Source organism: Eleutherodactylus coqui, chromosome 2 (genome assembly GCF_035609145.1).
Source record: "Eleutherodactylus coqui strain aEleCoq1 chromosome 2, aEleCoq1.hap1, whole genome shotgun sequence".
Lineage (NCBI taxonomy): Eukaryota > Metazoa > Chordata > Amphibia > Anura > Eleutherodactylidae > Eleutherodactylus > Eleutherodactylus coqui.
In genome coordinates this window covers 203,280,724-203,305,621 of record NC_089838.1, presented here as the reverse complement: position 1 = coordinate 203,305,621, position 24,898 = coordinate 203,280,724, and the positions used below count along the sequence as shown (strand labels likewise).

At 42.2% G+C, this 24,898-nt stretch overlaps 1 protein-coding gene across 1 annotated transcript in view; it reads left to right on the top strand.

Annotated features, from left to right (window-relative positions):
* The first annotated feature begins 1,753 nt into the window (after positions 1-1,753).
* The window catches only part of CHRNB4 (cholinergic receptor nicotinic beta 4 subunit), a 38,051-nt gene continuing 14,906 nt past the window's right edge, over positions 1,754-24,898 (top strand). Inside the window, exons 1-4 of the mRNA XM_066589936.1 lie at positions 1,754-1,886; positions 8,941-9,086; positions 20,941-20,985; positions 23,308-23,417. Coding sequence (XP_066446033.1) covers positions 1,835-1,886; positions 8,941-9,086; positions 20,941-20,985; positions 23,308-23,417 — 353 coding nt within the window. The 5' untranslated portion in view covers positions 1,754-1,834. The remainder of the gene's footprint in view (positions 1,887-8,940; positions 9,087-20,940; positions 20,986-23,307; positions 23,418-24,898) is intronic.

Below are 24,898 nucleotides of genomic sequence, written 5' to 3'. Positions count from 1 at the left end.
GTGCCTTCTTGTGGCCGGCCGCCGGGGAGGGGATTTATCCTGGTCTAAATTGCACGCTCCCTTCTTCTGCCCAGGCGACTGGAAGGGGCTTTAAGCTGGCCGAGAGCATGCCTCTGGAACAAAGCAAGGTCAAGGGCTCCCAAAATTGCAGCAACAGCCTTTGCTTACTGGGCTGCCAGGACCTGCAATCTTGACTCCACCAGTTCTTCCTGGTAGCGTGAAGATACACTAATACCTTCCAGATCTATGCCCTAGTCTTTTAATACAATCCTTTATCTCTGAAATAGATTTTGGACAAAAGAGTTTACCGAGGACATAGCTTCTTCACACAAAGAGATTCGGCTCAAAGTTGAAACCACTATTTTAAAGTTGTTGTTCTGTCCTATTCGTGGGGAATATGTTTGGGCCTGCAAATTGTATTTACTTGCACTCTTCTTGCTTCTAGAACTTGAGAGTTTAGGCCTCATGCCCACGGCCATGGCGGACTCCGCTAGCGGAATATCGCAGCAGAGTTCCGACACGACGCCCTCCAAAGACCCCATTCCCCCCCCTCTCCGGATCCGCCGCGTGAATCCCGTCTACCAAGCCGGTGCAAATGCCAGTACAGTGCATGACGCAGCGGCGGTGACGCGTAATAGCATGATACTTCAGCTGTGCTCACAGCGGAAGTATCGCGTGACGGACGGCTTCTATTGACTACAGTGGAAGCTGGCCACTCATTTTTCCGCGGCAATTACAGCATGCCGTGATTTCTTTCATGCTCCGGAATTCCGCAGCGTGAACATTGAAATGCAGAAAGCTATTAGGTTCAATAGAACCTAATAGCTGCGGGATAATGCCGCGGGTTTCCACCACGTGAAACGCAGCAAAAATCTGTCCATGGGCATTAGTCCTGAAGCTTATTATCCAGAATGAAGCCTGTAGTAATTGGAATACCAAGCTAGCAGTTCATCGATAGACCACCAGATGGCCTCCCAGGACAACCTATGGTGGGACATGAACCATAATACTAGGCAGAAAGGTCAGGATGCACGCTGCTGGGCAGCAAACAGCTGGATGCTCAACAGAAAGAATTCCTCTTACCTGTTTTCCTTTTATAACAGAAGAAATGAACAAGCAGGAAACCTTGGGACAGTTACTAATGCTTGTTGGCATGAACATACTACCTTGCATGTGCAAAAAGAATGCATAGGCACTCGCTGCACCTACTGTGCTCTAAGGGGAAGATTGAGAACAATGTGTATTTTCATGTATGCTGTCCAAATTTTTCAACATTTGTAGGGAGAATATAATTATAAGAAACTAACTGGAGAGAAATCGTCCAGAATTGTTTATACACCTGTCCAAGGAGAGGACAGGAAACAGCAAGAGTGGGAAACAGGAGGAGGTTGTATTTATATATGTATATACTGTAAAAGAGCTAATGACTTAATTCTATATGTGTTACACTGGAAGGAGTAACCTCTGCATGTGCTACTGCTAAGGACGTAAGGGAATGTATGATTACTTGTTTGCTCCAGTGAGTGTGATAACGCGGTGCAGAGATATTTACGGCGTATACCGCTGCAGGAGAAGCTGCACACAGACAATAACCATCCAAGAAGGAGCTTCTCCTATACAAGTGCTGCTCTGCCACCCTGGAGGCACTTGTCTGCTGCAGAAGCTACGAACCTCCTCTGTGCCTTCCCATCTCTGCTGCTCACAAACTTTAGCTGCTCTTGTCTATGTGATCCTACAGTCGGATTATCCTCCTGCCAGCTCTCTGTATCCTGGAACTTGCAGAGTTTATCATTTACAACCCCGGTGACAGGCTATAGGACACATCTGATGTACCATGGGGGATCTGACCGCCCTGCGTTTTGTGGCCGTACTCCTCTTGGTAGACTGTGAGTAATGTAGACTTGATTCATTTTTGTTATTGAGAAGAATGTGCTGGGCGTCAGCATCACGGTTGGCATGGTCTGAAATTCTTAGATTAAACAAAGAAAGCTAGCAATTTTAAGAAATGAATGTATTTTGAATGGCCCTATACAAGGTATGACAGATGCCATGGCACAGAAGATAGTGGGACATAAAATAGTTGAGTAGGTATGTGATCTGTAGGATTTATTATATCCTACAACTGTGAATATGATCAATCAGATGTCTGTGCCAGATATTCTGATGCCACTTTGTTTTCTTAGCAGAGTAATATACACTTGAAGACTAGGAATCCCTAAGAAAGAATATAGTACAGTTATCATACTTCAATACTAGCTTGTCTTTTCAAGCATATGTTAGTATCTACTTAGATATTTAATAGATAATAATTAGCTGAAAGATATATCACACCTCCTAGAAGTAGTATAAAATATGATCAGTGGTTACCTTGCCATTATCTCTACACATGTGGGGGGACATAACATGAGCTGCTATTAACAATGGGTATTCGCTAAACATTTATTATCCTAAATAATCTTCTAAATATTCAGTGCTGTCAAAGTTATTTAGAATGTCCTGTTTTCAGTTTCGTTTTTCAAGCTCCTCAATGGCATTTAGTGCTTTTTGTCCTCTTTTCCCTTTAATTCCTTCCAGCATAACTGTTCTTTCCAGTGAGCTGAGTCTTAATATAATATGACCAAAAATAAGACAGCTTCAGCATTTTCATGTGAGCTTCATGCGGAAGATTAAGCTTGATTTAGTCAAGGATCCCCTTGCTCTTCATGCCATCCATGGCACTCTTAAAAGTCTTCAGCAGCATCAAAGTTAAAGGCATGGCATGAAAACTCACAATGATTGCGATTTAAATACTTTATATGTAGAGCCCACAAATCTAGAAATAAGACTTTAGACTTGAGATCACCAATGTAACCTATACATGCAGATTACCAATGCTCAGAACCTAATCATTAAGAGTAGATAATGAGGATATTCCTCTCTCGATTAATAACATTTATAATAAAAAATATTAAAACCAGTAAGAACCCAGCTGTAATACCCCGTAACATATGAAATTGACATATTCATCTTAATGTCTATTATTATATCAGAATAAAATGGAGTTACAGGGAAGAGCCGTCAATCAGTAGTTATATAGCTAGAACAGACTCATTATTACTTTGTAGAAATAATCGGGATTAATCACATTTACACAATGCTGACATCTAGTGGCCTATAACATGTATGTAAGCTATAAAATAAGTGTTCTGAAAATAATTCATTATTGTGTTCAAGTATTCATTTTAAATATAAGGAAAAGGAAAAGACTTGTTCTTCACTGCAGTGACAATTGTGTGGGTAATAAAAAAATATTATATCCATATTCTCTAAAACTTAAGGATTTTCTTTTAACCTTCAACTTTGCAAACAGATATTACCATGATACAGCCCTTTTAGATGGAACGATTCGAAGCGAGTGAGCCAGAGTAAAAGATAATTGTTCAGTCTGAATGCGAGCCAATGACAGAATAACTAACAAGAATCGTTCACTTTTCGCTCATCATTCATTTTATGCAGGCATAGTAATCATCGTTGACTCATTCACTTATCGTTCGCTTTACACAGCAATCGTTCAGTCCTTCTCATTACTTCTACAGCGAATGTGAAAGACTGAATGATTCTTGTTTGAAAGGGCCAACAATGTAGCTGCCTGTCTAATCCGACTGCACGAGAGCGAACACGCTAGCAGTGATGTCTAAAAGGCCCCATAGATGTAGTGTCTTAAGGGGATTTCCCCAACAACGACACTGATAGCATATTTATTAAAGAAGAAGCTATATCATGAAATTCAACACAGTACCATTGACATGAATGGGCTTGCTGTGGTCAATGCACAGTATTTCATAGGCGCTTGGCAATGTATCAGGAAAAAGCCAAAAAGACAGCTGCACATTACTTCTGTGTTGATTAATTTGCAGAGCTCCAAATTCCCTACTGACATAACATTAAAGGGTAAAAGTCTACCTTTCTGCAGCTACCACTAGAGGGAGCTTAGTCGTGTACAGTGTTATTAATAGCTTAAATGTGTAAGTCATATACAGTCTGGGTTTAATTTAGTAATTGTTTTTCACCTGATTAACCACGGATCATCAAGGCCTCTCCCAGCTACAGAGTTTGCCTCATGGACCTCTTTGGCTCCTCTATTTTGCATGCTGTTTCCACGCCCTATGGCAATACAAACCACTATGTTCTGCTAGCACATATTCACTGTGATGCATTAAAATTGCAAGTGTAGCACTCCATGATGGCTATAGTGTCTTCATATACCTATAAAAAGTCCCTAACATAGTCTCATAAAAATGCCACTACTGGCCTCCTTTATTAGTGTCTGCCAGACCTACATGAACAGTATCTTGGCAGGTGTCACCATACATGAACCTGCCTAGTATTCAAGGCCGTAACTATAGGGGATGCAGAGGATCAGTTGCACCCGGGCCAGGAGCCTTAGGGGGCCCATAAGGCCTCTCTTCTCCATATAGTAAGGGCCCAATACTATAAATAAAGCATTATAGTTGGGGGCACTGTTACAGGTTTTGCATTGGGGCCCAGAAGCTTCAAGTTACACCTCTGCTGGTATTCATATAAAAGTCTGCCCATGCCCCCTTCTCTTTCACATACTCCTTTTTCTTAGCTCCCTCGTTGCCTTCCTTTCCACTTCTTTTCCTGAGTTGAATTATAGCTAAGCCCTTATCCTTCCAGTCCAAGCATGTGACCAGGAGCAACTTCATTCCAAAAAGGGCCATTTACAGCCTTCTCTTCTGCGTGACCTTTGTCCTGTGACTGTGATGTCACCTTTTCTAGTTGCACATTTGCAATGATTTCAACAGAATTGTGGCACAAACACTGCAGGTTTGCCACAAAATACATCCAGAGCAAAGTGGCCTTTCAGAGCACTCTGCTGCACCATGGCAGTCCAAAAACTCTTCATGGTAGTGCCTGGGGTACCCTGGCTTCACTACATGCCTCATTGATTTAAAGGGGTTGTACCAGAATTACAAGTTATCCCCTAACAGGGAAGAACATGCTGATTGGTGGGGGCCTCACCACTAAGTCTCGTGTTCCTCTGTTATAATCATTGTAGGAAGCCTCTCTCACCCTCAGTGATGTCACACTAAATGGAGTGCTGGACAAGCATGCGCGATCAACACTCGATTAATATCAGCTGGGGTGATGGAAGTACCTGAGCACTTGTTGCTCGGTTATCCTCACAGTCCTATTTAATGTGAATGAAGCAGCAGCGCGCTTGTATGACCGTCACTCCATTCAGTCTCCTCCTCACTGCAGGGATGCAGTAAGGGCTCTTGTCCACGAGCAAATTTTCACTGCGTTCCCCGCAGCGATAATCCAGCCGGAGGGAACGCAGTGAACACTTTCCATAGCGTTGCTATGGAAAGCGCAACATCCCTGTCCACGAGTGGAGAATCATAGCGATTCTCCGCTCGCGGTCGGCAAATCGCAGGATGCTGCGAATTGGCCCCGATTCTACGCAGTGAGCCTATCTGTCAGATAGGCTCACCGCGGAGATCCGTCAGCTGGCTCCTGCTCCCCAGCGATGGCTCCCGCGGTGGATATCGCAACGCCCGTGGACAGGCAGCCTAAGCCTGTAGTGAGGAGAAGGGGGGACATGGGAACCCAGTCTCGGAAAACGTGGGGGTTTTAGCTGTGATGCCCTCACCAAACAGCAAGTTATCTCCAAACCTGTGTTAGGGGATAACTTGTAATTCTGGTACACCCCCTTTAAGGACAAACCGATTTTTGTGCATCTGCAAATTTTGTACAATAGTCTCTAAATTATTATTTTGGCTATTCCATCCAGTATGACACATCTTTGTTACAGGTGTAGTTTTGCTATCTAATATATAGATAAGTCACAAGAGCACCTGTTAGTAGTTTATACACAAATTATTCATTAATCAAGTCAAATACATTTTTGTGAAGATAAGGCTTGTGTCGTAATTTGCAACCTTTTTTGCCACTTTTGCCATGATAAATCCCCTCATTGTTTTTTTTTTTTTAAAGAAACGTTTATTGCGCATTCTCATACAATATAATACAAACATGCATAGGAAGAGATATCAGTAGTTTTTGTTAAAAATTTCAATAATCCAAACTTTTGTACTCCTCCTGTCCTTTGTAATTACGTATACCCTTTTATTTATTTCCGCCCAAAAACAGAACCAAAGATTCCCAACCTGGGAAATAGTAGTAACTAAAACATAAAAACAAGGTTTACGACACGACTGTCATCACAGCAAGCATTCAATATTCTTGCGCATAGTGAGGAGTAGAAAAAGAAAAGCCTCCAAATTTCCCCCTGGTCAAGAAGCTAATCAGATATGCCTGATGCAGTATAAGGGCAGTCAACCCACTGGCCGCATATCTTAGCAAATTAGGCGGGGCAGCCTCAGGCCATATATGTCAATTTATGTAGAGGGATGACCCTATTCACTTCACATTGCCAAGCAGCCCTAGTAGTTTTTTTTGGATGTTTCCAATTAAGCAATATCACTTTCTTAGTGTAAAAGAATAGAAATTTATATAAAGTACATGCTGCTGTATCAACCGGAACATCCTCTATAAGGCCAAAGAGACAAGTTTTAGGATGCAGGATGCGTGGGGCCCCCAGGTGCGCTTCCATACATTCAAGGATCTCTCTGCAATAGGTCTGTAAAACATATGCATGATTGTGCCTGCACTCATCAAGCATCTTGAGCAGTCTGCATTGGGGATTAGGCCCATGGTACACAAACGGGTGGGAGTATAGTAGATTCTATGTAGGAACTTGACATGGATCAACCTGTCTTTTGCACTGATCAAGGGCAGTCCTGAGCTGGCCAAAAGGCCATCTTGGTCGTCCGAGTCTAGGTTCGGTATGTCCAAGCCCCACTTTTCGAGAGCTCAGTCCCACAGTGAGGCGAAACCCCTTATCAGTTGTCTATAAAAACAGGAGAGCAGCTTCAGAATATCTGAAGCCAGCTTCTCTATTCGGGTCAGTGTGAAGGGGTATGTTCAGGCCTCCAAACTGGGCAGCAAGTGCATGACAGAGTTGGAAATATCTAAAAAGGGAATTATTAAGAAGGCCCGATCGGATCTGTAGTTGTGAGAAGGTACTAAGAACAACAGTCTCAACCACATCCGAGAGGGTACTTATTGCATGACGTCTCCAGAAGATAATGTCGAGCATTTCTTGTAAGTGCAGAAGCTAGGATTTCTCCACAAGGGAGTATGAAGGTACCATTTTGCTGCCTCATCTTGTATGAAGTGGAGGGCTATACTCCAAAAAATTAAGGGTCACCCACATAGGTGTAGGCAGGGCAGTTATGCATGAAGTTGGGCCCCTTAGTGATAATCCTCTCAAACTTTGTTCAGAATTTACTATTCTACATAATTCATACAAATTACTGTAATAAAACTTAATAGAGCTAAATAAAATGATCGTTTCCATAGAACATCTTATATGGGCACTTATATAAATGTGTAACTGTCTCATTTTTTTACCAAAAAGTACCAGCAAGTGAAATAGGTAATTGAAGGGCCTCTCTGGTCATTTTTCTTTTCCATTCATTATGTAACTAGACCTTTAATAAATATAAATATATCTAAATCAATATATTTCGCTATCTATCCATCCATCCATCTCTCTATCCCTCTTAGAGATGAATATTACCTTGTTTAATTATTTCCTTCTAGCTGAAACATCCTGGAGTCCTTCTCCTCATGTGGGTCATGTGATCTCATCCTGATCACCTGAGAATTACTTGGCTTCGTGTTCTCTCAAGGAGTCACTTTTTAAATCACATAATTCCTGTCTGATGAAACAGCATGGACTGTACCGCACAGTCTACTCACAGGGGAGGACGAAAACTCCTATTAATGATGATGATTAGAGTCTCCTGTAACACAGATACAATGAGGGAGCTGATAGTTCAGCCTCTTGACTGTATGCTTATAGTCTTTAGCCTTTTTGATGAATGTAGAAGGCAATGATAATTACACTGACCTCCCAGCAGGCAATATGGGTAGCTGTAGTTGGTCATGTGGTACGGTGCTGATGCATCATGGGATTGACAGCACAGCACAAAAAAAGAGAAAGCAGTGAGAAATATAAAAATTTAATTGTACTTGATTATCATCAGACAGGAGGCTGCGCTGCATAGAAGTGAGTACAATATATAACACAGACTATATTACATAACATCATTAAATGGCTGTGATAGGTTAACGTAGCGCCGGCTTTCATTGGCTGACGCGGTGCTGAGTTAACCAATCAGAGCATTAGCTTGCTGGAGGCGGGGCATTCAAACCCTGCATCCAGAAATCAATGCTCTGTTGGCGTGGAGGAAGGTGTGACAGCCTGCAGCAGCGCCGAAGACCATCGCGGAACGCAGGTGGTAGGTGAGTATAGAATCCCCCTGAGCCTCAGCTTGCACATTTTTTGACTTGCAAGCAGGCTCGTAACCCGAGTTTTTGCTTGTAAATCAGAGCAAAAATTCGGGACAGAGCCTGCTCGCAAGTCAAAAAACTCACAAGCTGAGGCACTCGCATCCCGAGGTACCCCTGTACTTACCTGTTGAATTCCCCATATATCCATGTAACTGCTGCAGCCAATCCACACTGACCTCAGCAATCTCGTGCCATATGCTGCTGATACCAGTGAATGACTGCAGTGGTCACAAGGGTTTGTGGGCACATAATTGCTGTAGTCAAGTAAACTAAGACTGGTGGGCAGAGTGGGAGTCATGGGGGATTTAACAGGTAAGAAACGGTTCTTTTATTGTGTTATTACATATTTCGCCTTCAGCCACTTTTTGCAGAACTCGGAAAGTCCCTTTAACCACACATGATGTGAAATATCTTGCTAAAAAGTAACCTGTATACAATTTTGAATGGTGATAGAAACTTTTTCCGTTCAGTAAATTTTGTAATAATATGATATCTGTGTTATGTGGTTTCTTTATCTAGATAGCAAAGCAGCTGATTCAGAAGAGAGATTAATGGACACTCTGTTAAGAAGAGATAGGTACAATAAACTCATCCGTCCAGCATATAATAATACCCAGCTGGTTTCTATTAAGCTTCAGTTGTCGCTGGCTCAACTCATCAGTGTGGTAAGATTCTTCAGAAGTATTTATTACATGTCTATGAATACATTACAGATCTCTTGTTTCCTGTTGCTTATACATCTCCAACATACCTCCAACAGGACTGTGCAGATTCTCATCAGTTTCATCAGTCCCAGTTCTAAGTGGGGTGCACAATCTAATCTCCTTATCTCAAACACACACACAATGCTTCATTTACACGAGGCGACAGTTTACTAAACAACTGTAGGAGTGCTGACGTCATCGCTTGTTGTTAGCGCTTGTACAGAGCGTTTAGACAGGCAAATCACCGCTGACTATCGCTCACTTCTCGTTCAGTGGGCAGCATTTATGGGCAGCAAGAAGTGAGCAAACCAGTGATGATTTTTATGCTGGTTAAAAGGGAGCAACATTTTTAATGTAAATGTAGATGGTTGTGCATTTAGGCGTAACGATTATTGACCATTTTCATTCTTTTGAACAAATTTTACGTAATAATTGTCCCTTGCAAATGGCACATAAGCCCATTTTTACACGGACAACAGTGATATCGGCGTGGGAAAATCGCAGTGATATCACAACTGTGTTCTGTGCGATATTGCTACGATTATGTGGCACTAAAAAGTCATGCGACTTTGTGGCTCTCTTTTCCAGGGATTTTTCAGCAGGCTTGAAATATAAGTCCTACCCTGAAAATAAGCCCTAGCTGCATAAAAAAACCAAACAAACAATACCTAACAGTCGCTGTCCACTCCTCCGCACTTCGTCTCCAGCAGTACCGTGGCACTTGTTTGTAGTCTTCAGCCAGTGCTTCCTGGTCAGGGGGTTCAAAAATCTCACCTTCAGGAAGCGCTGGCTCTAATTGGTTCCCTAGCTGCGTAGAAAAAAAACAATATATTATTTAACAGGGACTGATTGGTTTCTCGAGCACCACAGCTCAGCTAATCACTGCAGTGCTTGATGAACCAATCACAGCCATCATATTAAATGGCTGTGATTAGTTCATCAAGCGCTGGAGTGATTGGCTGAGCTGTGGTGCTCGAGAAACCAATCAGTGCCTGTTAAATAATATATTGGTTTTTTTCTACGCAGCTAGGGATGATTTTAGGGACAAACAGTAGGACTGCCTACTATAAAACCACAATGCGATGCAACACAAAGGAAGGTTCCATAGGGAAACACGGGCTACAAAACATCGCAAATTGCGCTGTGTAGAGCATGCCGCAATTTTTTTCTCGCAATATAGCAGCCTACAAAACATTGCTAATAGGAAGGATCTCATTGGAATGCATTGGCTTCATAAACATGTGATTTGTAGCACTGTCGCATTGCGAGAAAATCTTGCAATTTTGTGACCCTTGTGAAAGCAGCCCAAAGCAGACATCAATTGTTAAAACTATAGTGTTAAATTACAGTAATCTTGCATCCAAATAAATAAATGCATTCCTCTATTTCAAATGACTAGTAATTATTAGGAAATTATAGCTCCGGTGTTTCTCGTGGCGTAATTCACCACACAGCTCTGCTACATGCACCTCACACACACTGCTTTGCTACACACACGCGTCACACACACACAACTCTGCTACACGCACATCAGACACAGCTGTACTACATGCGCAGCACACACAGATCTGCTACATGTGCATCACACACAGCTCTGCTACATGTACGTCACGCACACACAGCTCAGCTACACGTACGTCACGCACAGCTCTACTACATGCACGTCACATGCAGCTCTGCTACATGCACGTCACACACCACACACAACTCTGCTACATGCACATCACACACAGCTCTACTACATGCGCATTACACAGACATCACACACAGCTCTACTAAATGCATGTCACACACACAGCTCTGCTACATGCGGCCGTCACACACAGCTCTGCTACATGCGCGTCACACACACCACATACAGCTCTGCTACATGCATGTCACACACACACCACACACTGATTTGCTACATGCGCATTTCACAGACCTCACATGCAGCTCTACCAAATGTGCATCACACACAGCCCTGTTACATGTGCGTGTCACAGATACACACTGCTCTGCTACATGCGTGTGTCACACACACCACAAACAGCTCTGCTACATGCACATCACACACACCACACACAGTTCTGCTACACGCGCGTGACACAGACACCACACAGAGTTCTGCTACATGCGCGTGTCACACACACCACACACAGCTCTGCTACATGCACGTGTCTACACACACAGCTCTGCTACATTCACGTCACACACACCACACACAGCTCTGCTACATGCGTGTCACACACACCACACACAGCTCTGCTACATGCATGTCAAACACACCACACACTGCTTTGCTAAATGCGCATTTCACAGACATCACATGCAGCTCTATCAAATGTGCGTCACACACAGCTCTGCTACATGCACGTGTCACAGACACACACCGTTCTGCTACATGCATGTGTCAAATACACCACAAACAGCTCTGCTACATGCGCATGTCACAGACACGCTACTCTGCTACATGCGTGTGTCACACACACCACAAATAGCTCTGCTACATGCACATCACACAGACCACACACAGTTCTGCTACATGCGCGTGTCACACACAGGTCTGCTACATGATGCACGTGTCACACACACACAGCTCTGCTACATTTACGTCACTCACACCACACACAGCTCTGCTACATATGCATGACACACTCAGCTGTACTATATGCGAGTGTCATACACACCATACACAGCTCTGCTACATGTGCATGTCACAGACACACACAGCTTTGCTACATGTACGTGTCACACACACCACATACAACTCTGTACATGCGCGTGTCACACACACCACACAGCTCTGCTACATGCATATGTAACACACACCCTACACAGCTCTGCTACATGTGCGTGTCACACACAGCTCTGCTACATGCGTGTGTCAAACACACCACACAGCCCTGCTACATGCACATGTCACACACCCTATACACAGCTCTGCTACATGTGCGTGTCATAGACACACACAGCTCTGCTAGATGCACGTGTCATACACACAGCTGTAGTACATACATTTCTAGTTAGCCTGTGCTAGTTTAGGATCTGTAATGATGACGTCACCATCATGTGATCAGGGAAAGAGCTAAAAGCCGGTGATTCATCACATGATGGTGACATCATCACAGGTTCTGCAGAAAGTAAAAAACTAGAGCAGCATTGCTGAGTGTTTGCATAAAATCAATGCATTAAGGCAGATGCTCCTTTATTGATCCAAGTTAAAAAGAGTACACACAACATTTCAACTCTATCACAGAGTCTTTGTCAAAGAGTGCTGCTGTTTTTCCTATTTTGCCAGCAAATCATCACAGGTCCTGTAAGCACACAGCTGCTGTCTGGATCTGCAGGTGTTTAATAAAGTGAAGCACCTGTGATGACATCACCCTCATATCATCAGGGGTGGAAGTCAGAGCCCAGATGACTGATCAGATGATGGTGACATCATCACATGCTCTGCATGTTTCATGCTTTAGGACCTGCGATGATGTCACCGTCATGTGATCAGGGGCGGAGCATGTAATGCACACACTCACGGACAAGTGGTCGTTAGCACTTTCAATTAGATGTCATATAAGTCAGCAGACATCAGTTGTTCTGAAATACCATAAACACTGTAGATGCTCCACAGCTAAAATTCTTCAATAGTGTTGGCACTGAAATCAGCTCATCAAAGTAGTATTCTAGTGACATATAAAAAAGCATCTCTATTTACAGTCATGAAAAATTAAAAATATCTTATGTATAGTTTTTTATTGTTTAATTTGTAGATACATCAATATTTCATCTTCATTGAAAGAGTACATAAAGATAAATGTGATGTAAAGAGAGCTCTCCCAAGCCTTGAGGAAGAAAGTTATTGATGCCTATGAGTTTGGAAAGCGATTTAAAATGATTGTCAAACTATTGGACAATCATCATTCCACTGTTTAGAAGATTATCTACAAGCAGAGAACATTTCTAACAACTGTTAACTTTCCCAGACCAGGTGATTACAGCAAGTTCACCCCAATAGCTGAACACAAGACACTGAATTAAAAGCTATAGACACCTTTGGGGACATATGTTTAAATAAATGCATGTATTTTGGGTTAAAAAACAGTCTTCAAATAGAGTTTTATTTAAAATGTCACTGTTTGGTTTCTGCAGCCTTTGTATATCACAGTGTGTAGCAAACTGCAAAATGCTGTTACCTAGCAAATACATCAATGAGCTTGTTTGACAGCTGAGTCTCCAGCCCCTCTCTCTTCTTTGGAACGAAATTGTAAGCTGTTTTACAGTATTTTTAAAAAAAAGTTTATCTTTGTTTTGGTCATAGTTCAGCTGATAAGGTTGTCCAAGACAGGACAGAGAGGCTGGAGACTGAGCTGTCAAACAAACTCACTTAACAGATATGCTAGTGAACTACTTTCTGCAGCTTTCTATATAATGTTATATGCAGAAGCTTCAGAAGTGAAACAGTTGAAAATAAAAAAAACAAAAACACAACTATTGCAAAATACTTTTAAGCCAAAAAATACATGCATTTAAATAAATTCCCCAAATGTGTCTATAGCCTCTAAGTAACTAAGAAGCACATAAGTCTACTATTAGAAAGATGCAGTGCAAATTACCGATATATATACATGTTAGATTTGTAAGGAGGAAACTTTAACTGTCCAGAAAGAACATCATGACAAAAACAGAGATTGCCCATGAATACTGTATGTAGGAAAACACCAGAACCAAAGTTAGCTTTTCACTAGAAGTTGATACCAACTAGAAATCAAAGGCTGCATGAAGAGAATATAAGACAATCATCGCGTCCAACCAGGTTTGGTTCTGGGATCACTGCCTTGCTGATAGTCTGGTGCAGGTTTTGTAGGTGTTTCCCCATCTTCTGGCTCTGTAGTGGTATTAGGTGAGATTTCCTTAGTCTCACCTGTGGGTAATTGTCAGGGCTATTTAACCTGACCTGATGTTGAATTGCTGTTTAATCTTCAGTCTCCCTCTGACTGTGAGCGCAACAATAATTTGTCAGAACATTAGAGCTCAGCCAAAAAAATGGACTTCTCACTATGGGTTGGAATACTATTAAAGAAACATCTGTTAGACGTTTCTGCAACAGTCCATTTTTTCTTTTTGTTGTTAATAACATGATATTTTTCTTTATAAATATTATATGGTACATTAAATAGTACCATTGAAAAATACAACTCGTCCCGCAAAAAACAAGCCTTCAGACATTTATGTTGCTGGATAAACAGAAGAGTTATGATTTTTCAAAAAGGGAGGGGTTGACCGAAAATTGAAAAAAAGGGCTACATCCTTAAGGGGTTTAGAGTTAAGCTAAAAAGTAAAGACCACTTTACATGGGACAAGTGACAGTCAAACGATGCCCAACACTCGTGCCAGTGTATGCTCACTCCCGTGCTGTTACACAGGAGTGAGCATTGCTGGATTGCTGACAGCGCAGCCAGCAGGGAGGCAAGGCGGCTGGAGGAGAGTTCTCTCCCAGCTCCCCCCCAACCTCTCCATTCACTGTAAGCAGTGGCCGTTCAGTACTGAAGGGGTGCTGTTTACACTGAACGATCTTCGTTCAGGATTTTAGGCATGCCTAAAACTGAATGACTGGGCGATTCTCGTCCAGTCATTCAGTTTCTGCATGCTTTTACACAGGATGATTATCGTTGAAAACCCCGCTGGAGTGCGGGAGTCTGACCAACCAGAACAATAATCATCCCATGTAAAAGGGCCCTAACCCATCTTTACTTTTGGCTTTTCCTACCATAATCTTCTTAGGATGGAACTAATAAACTGACAGCTACTTGTCAGTCATATTAACTCTGTTGGAACTAATTTCACTGTCACACATTCATTGAATTCTCCTTCTCTCATAATGTGGTCACAGACAGCTACGTATTCCTCCTGGCCCCATTTCCCTGTACATATGCATGCTCGGCTTAATTTGTGTGAGAATAAAGCCTTGGGCATGTTGAAATCCACCATGCTTCATCTTTTTTCTCTCCTAATACTGGAACAATAGAGAAAAACACTCCACGCTCTTGTAGATGCCACTGTCTATCCATTCAAAGAATCCATTAGATTGTACGGTTTTGTCAATCTTGTTTATTTAATAAATAAAATCCAAGTAACGCGTTTCAGCAAAGATGCCTTTTTCAAGCTCAGAATAACATGACAAGTACACAACAGAAATATATATACACTTACATATTTAGTGCTCTTGATATCGGAGGACGCCGTGTGTCTTCCTCTGACGTCACAAAGGGGAGGGAATCCCAGTGTCTCTGGCGCTGCGGCAGGCTTCCGTGTCCTCTGTGCTGACATATCACTCTCTTTCTGGTGACAGACTTTGAATACCCCGCCTCCAGCAAGTAAGTGCTGTGATTGCAACAAGCACCAGCCAATCAGATCCGGCGCTCGATCATTCACAGCCATTCAGTGAATGACATCACTGAATGGCTGTGATTGGTTCATCGAGCACCGTCTCTGATTGGCTGAGACAGCAGCGCTCGTGATCCAATCACAGCACTCGCTTGCTGGAGGCAGGGTAATCAAAGCCCCGTCACCAGAAAGAGAGTGATATATCAGTGCAGAGGACACCGAAGCCTGCCGCAGAACCGGAGACCAGCGCGAGGGACTCAGACACCGTGGGCCAGGTGAGTATAAGACACCCCCCAAAAATAAGGCACTGTGTTTCTTTAGGGGCAAAAATTATTATAAGACAGTGTCTTATTTTCAGGGAAACATGGTAGTTGCTGCTGACCAGGACCTGACACTGCTGCAGCTAATTACTGACTACAGCAGTGACCTTCTATAGCCAGCGATCTCCTGCAGCAGTCACATGTCCTGGTCAGCAGCAACCAGGAAATGCAGAGTAGTTGTGAAGCAATTTTACGTACTGGGAAAACCCCTTTAAAGAGTCATATGAGACTAGAAATGAAAAGAGGTCTACTTTTTTATTTTCTCTATGGGATGTGTCTGGTATTGTATTCAAATGTATTTGACTGATGGATTGATGCGGTTTCTGGAAAAAATCATGACAACACCTTTTAAAAATACAGCTGACACAGTGATCACCTCTTCTCCACAGTCCAAGCTTCTGACAAGATGTAGTACATGGTGGTCCTTCAAATTATAGTCATTGCCTCTGCTCTTGCTCCTAGAAGTGAGTCTCGAGTGGGGGCCCTCTCTCTATGAGGTCCTTAGGCCCCAATGGGCCATGTGAACAAGAAGCAACCCCTTTAAAATATAACTGTCCCTTCAAAGTAAAGTGAGGGCAATCTTAAGCCTTTTCAGAATATATTTATCTAACTTCAAATCTAACTTCAGAGGGTGTCCCTATCCCACTCAACTATGCAGCTGAGGACTGTTGCTAAGGAAAATCTGTTTCAGGCTGCATAACTGAATAGGGCCACTGAGTTCAGGATATGACTCCTCTCCTGTTCATGCAGCCTGTTTTCTAAATCCCCACACTATTCTTGGCATAGTTTTGAGGAATTACTTTCCTATTAAAGTTGCCTTTTATATCGGTAGTGTTTATTTCACTGTTCACTAACTCATCTTCCTTTCTTTCTTGCCAACTACGGGCATGCTGTAGGGAAGTCGTCCCCCCTCAAAAGCTACTTTTAGCTTCTCTTCACAACGCCTGCTCCCTATAGAGACCTGATACACTGTATCTCTAAATCAGTGTCTCAGTGCATATACCTGCAGGTTTATACATCAATTAAAGTAAATCAAAGCATACCAACAGTACACATCCAAGAAAATTAGAGGAACTTTTTCCTCCATTGCAACCCAATGTGCATTTCACTGTAGTTCCTCTTTCATTTTCAATCTTAAGTTTCTTTCCTCTACTATTTTTCTTAGAAATGTGATGTAATGAGATACTTATTGCATATACATGCTACACAATTTGGACATCCTCCAAACAAATATAGTTGTGATGAGGAATTTTTTTTAAATATATACCCCCAAAAAAGTGATGCTTCTCTAGTTCAAAAATGGGCACAATAAGGCTTGTTGTTAAGCATTAAGCCACAATTGAAATTCTCACATACAATGTATGCCATAGTCCTTTATTCATAAAGTCTGACATCAAAAAGAGTTAAAGTTACCCCTGGATTGTCTAGCAATGTTGATATTAAGCTGCTCTGCTCTGTCTTTATGCAGGGCACCTGTAGGATAATTATGCCTCACTACAGTCAAAATTCATTTAGCAATAAGACTATAAGCAAATCAGAATGACAAGAAGTCAGACATAAATCTTCAGAAAGTCGTGTTCACCCTTTAACCTGCCCCACTGATGTGTCAAATCATTGTGGGAACAAAGTGTCACAGGATGTTTCTTGGCAGATGTCCTACAGGGCTTCTTTTTATGTGACACATGGAGACTCTAGGTTCATGATGCACACTGTCACCGAAGAGATACTTATCAGTGACAGAGGCAAGAATGAAACAAGCATGGACATCTGGATAGTGAAGAACAGAACACAAAACATGACAGCAAACAGATGCAATCTCTTACTGAGTGGAACATGTACTAGAGGCTAACATAATCAAGGATACTGGTAATCGGGTTACACTGTGCCCAGATTACATTCGTTCATTCATACAACACATATAAAGGACGCAGTAAAGAGTATTTCCAGAGATTTCAACAAAAACTGATCAGGGTGTGTCTCGGTGTACAACCAAAATTCTACATTTGCGCTAAGAAATGCCATATTTTATTTTTCTTAACATCCTAGACTGCCACCCATAACGATTTAAACTGAAAGGCAAGCTAGTTACTTGCAACCTCAGTAATGTTAAATCTAAAGTACATTTTCCAGGATGCATACATATATATATATATATATATATATAAAGCTATAACGTAGGGTAAAGAATGTGGTCTGTCTAACAGATTTCTGATGGACAATACAATTGGTCAATGATACCAGATGATGTTCTCCTTTCAGATCTGTTCCATTATGCCTTGAGGAAGGATTCTGAGAGGTCCAAAAGCTCACTATAACATCATGTATTTTTGTTAGCTATCAAAAGGTATCATATCTACAAGATTACTTGGTTTCTCTTACTGAGAACAATCACATTTTGCTCCACCAACATAGTACCAAACCTTTTGTTCTCCTTTCTTCATGCATAGATTTTTATCAGATTTGATGTTGAGTGGAAAGAATAATTGATTGTCGAGGAGGAAGCCTAAAGTTGGCTTTATACATTAGAATGTTGGCCAACAATCAAATATGTATGGGGGGGTCCTAACTTAACCGCTAAGAGAGATACCAGGAGAAAGAAAATAAAATAGTGCCAGGAGAGCGCCAAGTGAATCAATGAAATAAACAATACAGCTTATTAAGGCTGTTATACAAGAAAAATGAGTGTCAACTCACCTGGTGCAAGGTGCAATAACCCTGAGTAGGGGAAACCCACCTGTACCTCTTGTCCTGGTATACGTATCAATTAGTCCTTATCCACTATCCAGGTCAATGGAGAGATGTCGGGAGTAAAAACTACCTGATGGTCAGATGCTTTGATATAAATACTGGAACAAAGGAGAAAAGTACTCCGCATTTTTGTAGATGGGACTGTATATCCGTTCAAAGAATCCATTAGATTGTACGGTTTCGTCAATCTTGTTTATTTAATAAATAAAGTCCATAGAGCAGGGCGTTTTGGCAAAGATGCCCTTTTCAAGCTCAGAATAACATGACAAGTACACAGCACAAATATGTATACACTTACATATTTAGTGCTCTTGCTATCGGAGGACGCCATTTGTCTTACTCCGACGTCAGAAAGGTGAGGGAGTCCTAGACTCAGATGCCACCGGCTAGGTGAGTATTGATATTTTTTAAATGTAGTTTGGCTAGGGCTTATTTTCAGGGGAGGGCTTATATTTCAAGCCTCTTTCAAAAATATGGGTTGGGCTTATTTTCGGGGAAACACGGTAGGAAGTCCAAACTGGCTGTGAAGCGATTTTAAGTAGATCCCTTTAAGTACAGTTAAATGCTACAAAAAAGCTTTTCTCTGTATTTCCTTGTTTTCGGTAAATATAATACACAGTGTAGAGGTAATATTTGTAAATGTGCTCCGTTATGTCATCTCTATTGCAGGTCTCTCTAATTACACGGTAATTTGAGACACTGTTCTCTGTCCAGTGCTCCAAAGTGATTGTATAAAGAGGAAGCCGTATAATTAATGTAATGTGTTGTTTTTTCAGGGTAGCTTGAAATGTGCTCTTATAAAACAGCAAGTTGCTTTCAAATGAAATTACAAGGTCTATTAGATTTCATATGCATTATGTCTTTTATTGAATTTATCTACAAGCTCCGTTCTCTGACTCAGACAACACACTATTGTGTAACAGTAAAGCACAACAACATTGAGGTCACCGCTTGGTAAATGTTTGCACTCTTATAACAAATGTCAAAGATGTATCTTGCTTTTGAAACTATGTAGGTACTCGATTGAAGGACAACAGATTTTACGCTAAATTCAACCCCACTATCATAAATGACATGAATAGAGATGAGCGAGCACCAAAATGCTCGGGTGCTCGTTACTCGAGTCAAACTTTCAGTGATGCTCGAGAGTTCGTTTCGAGTAACGAACCCCATTGAAGTCAATGGGCGACTCGAGCATTTTTGTATATGACTGGTGCTCCGCTAAGGTTTTCATTTGTGAAAATCTTAGCAAATCACCAAAGTCATGTAAAAAACACAGAAATGGATAGGGCAGGCGAGGAGCAACATGCAGGGCTGCATTTCGGGCTCCGAGGTCTCACTGTTAAGCCACAATAGTGGCAAGAGTGAGACCCCCCCCCCCCACTGTCAGCATAACGATCGTTCTCCTCTCCTCTGTAACAGCTGTGGAAGAGAAGAACGATGTTAGTCCATTGAATTCAATGGAGCCGGCAATACAGCTGGCTCCATTGAAAGCAATGGGCTGCCAGCGAGCGCGGGATGAATTTTCGGGAAGGGCTTAAAAATATAAGCCCTTACCTGAAAAAGAAAGATTTTAGTGTAAAAAAGAATAAAAATGCAGGCATTCTCTTCAATGGAGCCGCTGCTGGCGACTCCATTGAAGACAATGGTCCGCTGGCACACCTGAATTCTTTTTCAGGGAAGGGCTTTACATATAAGCCATTCCCTGGAAATAAATTAAAAGTGATTTAAAAAACAAAAAAAATAGATACTCACCTCCCTTCAGCTGCCGGGGCACAGCCGCGTCTTCTCCTGCTGTCCCCTGCACTGTGGTGCTGAACTGCTGTCATTCAGCTGAGAGCTGCGCTGAGCCAATCAGAGGCAACACTCATTCACCCATTCATGAATTCATGAATGGGTGTGAGTGAGATCTGCCTCTGATTGGCTCAGCGCTGAGCCAATCAGGGGCATGTCTGACTCACACCCCCTTCACACCCACTGCAGGCCGGCCGCGCTGAACTCCGTCTGCCTGGACAAGGTGAGTATATATATTTTTTTTAATTTTTACACATTTCTGGATGAATTGCAGGGAAGGGCTTATATATTTAAGCCCTTCCCGACAATTCATCCCGCGATCGCCGGCAGCCCATTGCTTTCAATGGAGCCGGCTGTATTGCCGGTTCTATTGAATTCAATGGTCAGTGCTCGTTTAATCGAGACGAGTACCGCGTGGTGCTCGTCTCGAGTAACGAGCATCTCGAGCACCCTAATACTCGAACGAGCATCAAGCTCGGACGAGTGTGCTCGCTCATCTCTAGACATGAACAAACAAACATTTTTGTTTAATTAACAAATTGCATCAAAATGTTATTTTCTTAATCATCAATTTTTCCCCTTTGTCCTAGAATGAACGAGAGCAAATAATGACAACTAATGTGTGGCTCAATCAGGCAAGTACAAGTCACATTCATTTTTATGATCCTGGAACTTTGCAATGTGTAATAGGGAAGGAAAGTAGAAGAAAATGTAAATGTCCTGAAGACTCTGCAGGACACTTAATTATAAAATTAAGGCAAAAGAAGATCTGGAAGTAAACCAGTCAGATTGCAGTAGCCACAGTTTTTTCTAATAAACATGTTTGTATCAACTGTTCTAGGAAAGTTTGTATTTTTGCAAATCAATATTGATAACTATCACTATGGAAGTACTGATAAAGCAAAGTTTAGCATGACTCTTGATGCGTTAGGCCACGCTTTTTAATTGCGGTACAATGCTCCCATTAATTCAACAGGGCCTTGCAGACTTGCGCTCAAATGTGGCGTGTTCTAATGCTGTGATTTTTGAGTGCTGTTTGCTCTATTTTGGCGTGTTTCATGCTTTTTAACGTACCTCATCACCCATCAGAATAATGTGGTGTGTTAAAAAACACTGTTGAATGCAGTTACCTGCATTCAAAACTGCCACTAAAAATTACAGTAAAACACCACAATCAAAATTGCGGTATTTTACTGACGCCATGTGTGAAAGTGGCCTTAAGATAACTTTCTGTAACATGTTTTTTTTTGCCTGTTCTGTAGTTTTTTCAAAGGCTTTTGTTGTTTTAAGACAGGCATGCGCAACTCAAGTCCTCAAAAGCTCCAACAGGTCATGTTTTCAGGATATCCTATAGTGAGAACACCTGTGGCAATGTCTGAGGCACCAACAATAATTACATCACCTGTACAATACTGAGATAATCCAGAAAACATGACCTGTTGGGGCTCCACGAGGACTGGAGCTGGGAAACACTATGTTAAGATAAGAGAACAATAGCTTTTTAATGACTTAAAGGGGTTGTCCGCGCCGAAATGTTTTTTTTTTTTGCATAGGCCCCCCGTTCAGTGCAGGACAAACCCAAGGGATGTGTTAAAATAAAAAAAAAAAAATTTACGTACCCGAATCCCCTCTCTGCAACTTCTCCCTTCTTTTCCTCCAAGATGGCCGCCGGGATCTTCACCCACGATGCACCGCGGGTCTTCTCCCATGGTGCACCGTGGGCTCTGTGCGGTCCATTGCCGATTCCAGCCTCCTGATTGGCTGGAATCGGTACACATGATGGGGCGGAGCTACGCGATGACGCATAGAAGGGGGCGGAGCCAGAACGCAGCTCGTGCCCGGACCGACCAGAAGGGAGAAGACCCTTCTGCGCAAGCGCGTCTAACCGGGCGATTAGATGCTGAAATTAGACGGAGCCATGGAGACGGGGACACCAGCAACGGAGCAGGTAAGTGAATAACTTCTGTATGGCCAATATTTAATGCACGATGTATATTACAAAGTGCATTAATATGGCCATACAGAAGTGCTTAACCCCACTTGCTTTCGCGAGACAACCCCTTTAAGTAACTTTTTGGAGAAAGGTATTACAATTAAGTCAAACTTTGCTAAATTTGTATCCCATGAGAAGAAAAGAGCAGTATTAATAATCATTACATGGACGACATTCGTGGCCTAAAGCCATTTTGGTCAAACTATATGACTCTGATTGACATTGTTTGGGGTTGTAGTGGATTAAGCTGCCATGTGAAGATCAAGTCTGAAAGTACGTCCTATATTTGTATCCTGTAGGCTGTCTGTATGGGCTGGTCAGTCAGCTGTTTCTTTTTGGTCCAGGTTGTTGATTGGACACTTGAAAGGCATTGATCTGAAAAGAATGTCATAGAAGGATTACATGACTATTTATAGTGTTTATGCAGAACATTGTGTAAATCCATAGTAATATTATACATCTGATGGTTATTGTAGTATGATTATGAATATAAGGAGATTTGTTGTCATTTTAAAAGGAAGCCTGAGTTTATGGGTTTATAGGACTGGGACTGCTGAGGGCGGGTGTGTGTTTTTTTTACACTCACCTGTCTCCTTGTTCCCTCGCTGTCCAGCCTAAAAGTTGGCACTCGGCCTGTGCTTTGGACTTTTTTCTGCATTCAGTGTTAACACACTGTACTCTATTATTGCTTACGTGCACTGAATACAGAGATGAGTCTGAAGTATGGGCCGTCTGCCGACTTCCAGACTTCCAGGGTTGGCAGCCAGAGAACAGAGAGGCTGATGAGTATAAACAGCAAACCCCTAATCTCAATGACCCTGGTCCTAGCAGCCCACTAATTTAGTTTATGGTGCTCATACGATCTGTCAGCTTCTCTTTCAAAGCCACTTTATCTCCTTAAATATGCTTGAATTACAGACAAACTAAAGCAGAGGATAAGAATTTTTGATTTTCTCTTTTATAGGAGTGGGTAGATTATCGCTTGACCTGGAATCCAGCTGAATTTGACGGCATAAGGAAACTTCGCATTCCATCGAAACAAATCTGGCTGCCAGACATTGTGCTTTACAATAAGTAATAACTGTATATTGTATTTGCAGGTTGATATATCCATTGTAGACTCACGCGAAACATAACTTTAATTAAGCCTAAAAGTCTCAATACAAAAGTCTCAATAGAAAATAGTGCGATGCAAAGATTAATGCAAGAGTAATTGCTATTAGTCCCTTTAGATAGAGTAAATGGGTTGCCAATAGAGATGAGCGAACGTGTCCGTAACGGACACATCCGCACCCGGACACCGGCTTTAGCGAACACTGGAGTGTTCGCGCGTAAGTGTCCGGGTGCCGCCGGGGGGCGGGGAGATGCGCGGCGGCGCGGGCGGCAGTAGCGGGGAACAGGGGGGAGCCCTCTCTCCCTCTCCCCCCCACTCCCCGCCGCACCCCCCCGCGCTGCCACGGCGGCCCCCGAACTTTTTCGCCCGAACACCGAGGTGTTCGCAAAGTTCGGTGTTCGGGCGAAAAAGGGGCGGGGCCGAACGTGTTCGCTCATCTCTAGTTGCCAATCAATGAAATGAAACAAACAAAAATAACAAATGATAGAGACTGTGGCTCTGATGGTGAGCCACAGTTAAAATGACCATCAGAGCCACAGTCTCTATCATTTGTTATTTTTGTTTGTTTCATTTCATTGATTGGAAACCCATTTACTCTATCTAAAGGGACTAATAGCAATTACTCTTGCATTAATCTTTGCATCGCACTATTTTCTATTGAGACTTTTGTATCACAGTCCTAGTCCTTATTATAGGACTTGCTTATTTAGGACTGTTGGGTACGCAGTGCGAGTATAACTCTCAACTCCATTTACCTTGACTACGGCTCTTTTTGCTCATAGCACTACCTCTGACACACTACAGCTGTCAGTGAATAGATCTGGGCTCTTACTTTTAGCTTGCTTTTTCATCTTATTTTTCTCTACGTAGACCTTATCTAAGAGACCTATTGCTATAAAAGTTTTGAGAACTATTTATAGTGAGAACTGTGAGTTTTGTAACTCTGCTGCCACTCAGGCACCATTGCTCATTGGCTACATATTAACTCTATCTTAGTGATTAAGAGCATTTAACTCTTACACTATCCTTTGTACTACACTACTCCTATAGGGACTCTTGCATGAGACCTTTTTTTGTTAACCCGATGCAAGTTATAGTGGACTATGAGGTTTGCAGTATAATCATAGTTCTCAACTGAGGCTATCTGACTACGGCTTGTTTGCTCGGATCACTACCTATGACACACCACAGGTGTCGGGGAGGAGACTTGAACCCTAGCTTGCCTTACATCTTATATCTTGCCGGTCCATCTCACTGTCTTGTTTTCTACGTAGACCACATCAGAGAGTATTATCGCTAAAAAAGTTTTAGAGAACCGTTCAATAGTGTGAACAGAGAGTATTCTAACTTAGTTGCCACTCTTACACCAGTGACTCTAATAATTGAGAGGGTTGAATCTCTGCTGACATAATACGGTCAGCTCCATTTTGTGTTCCCTGAC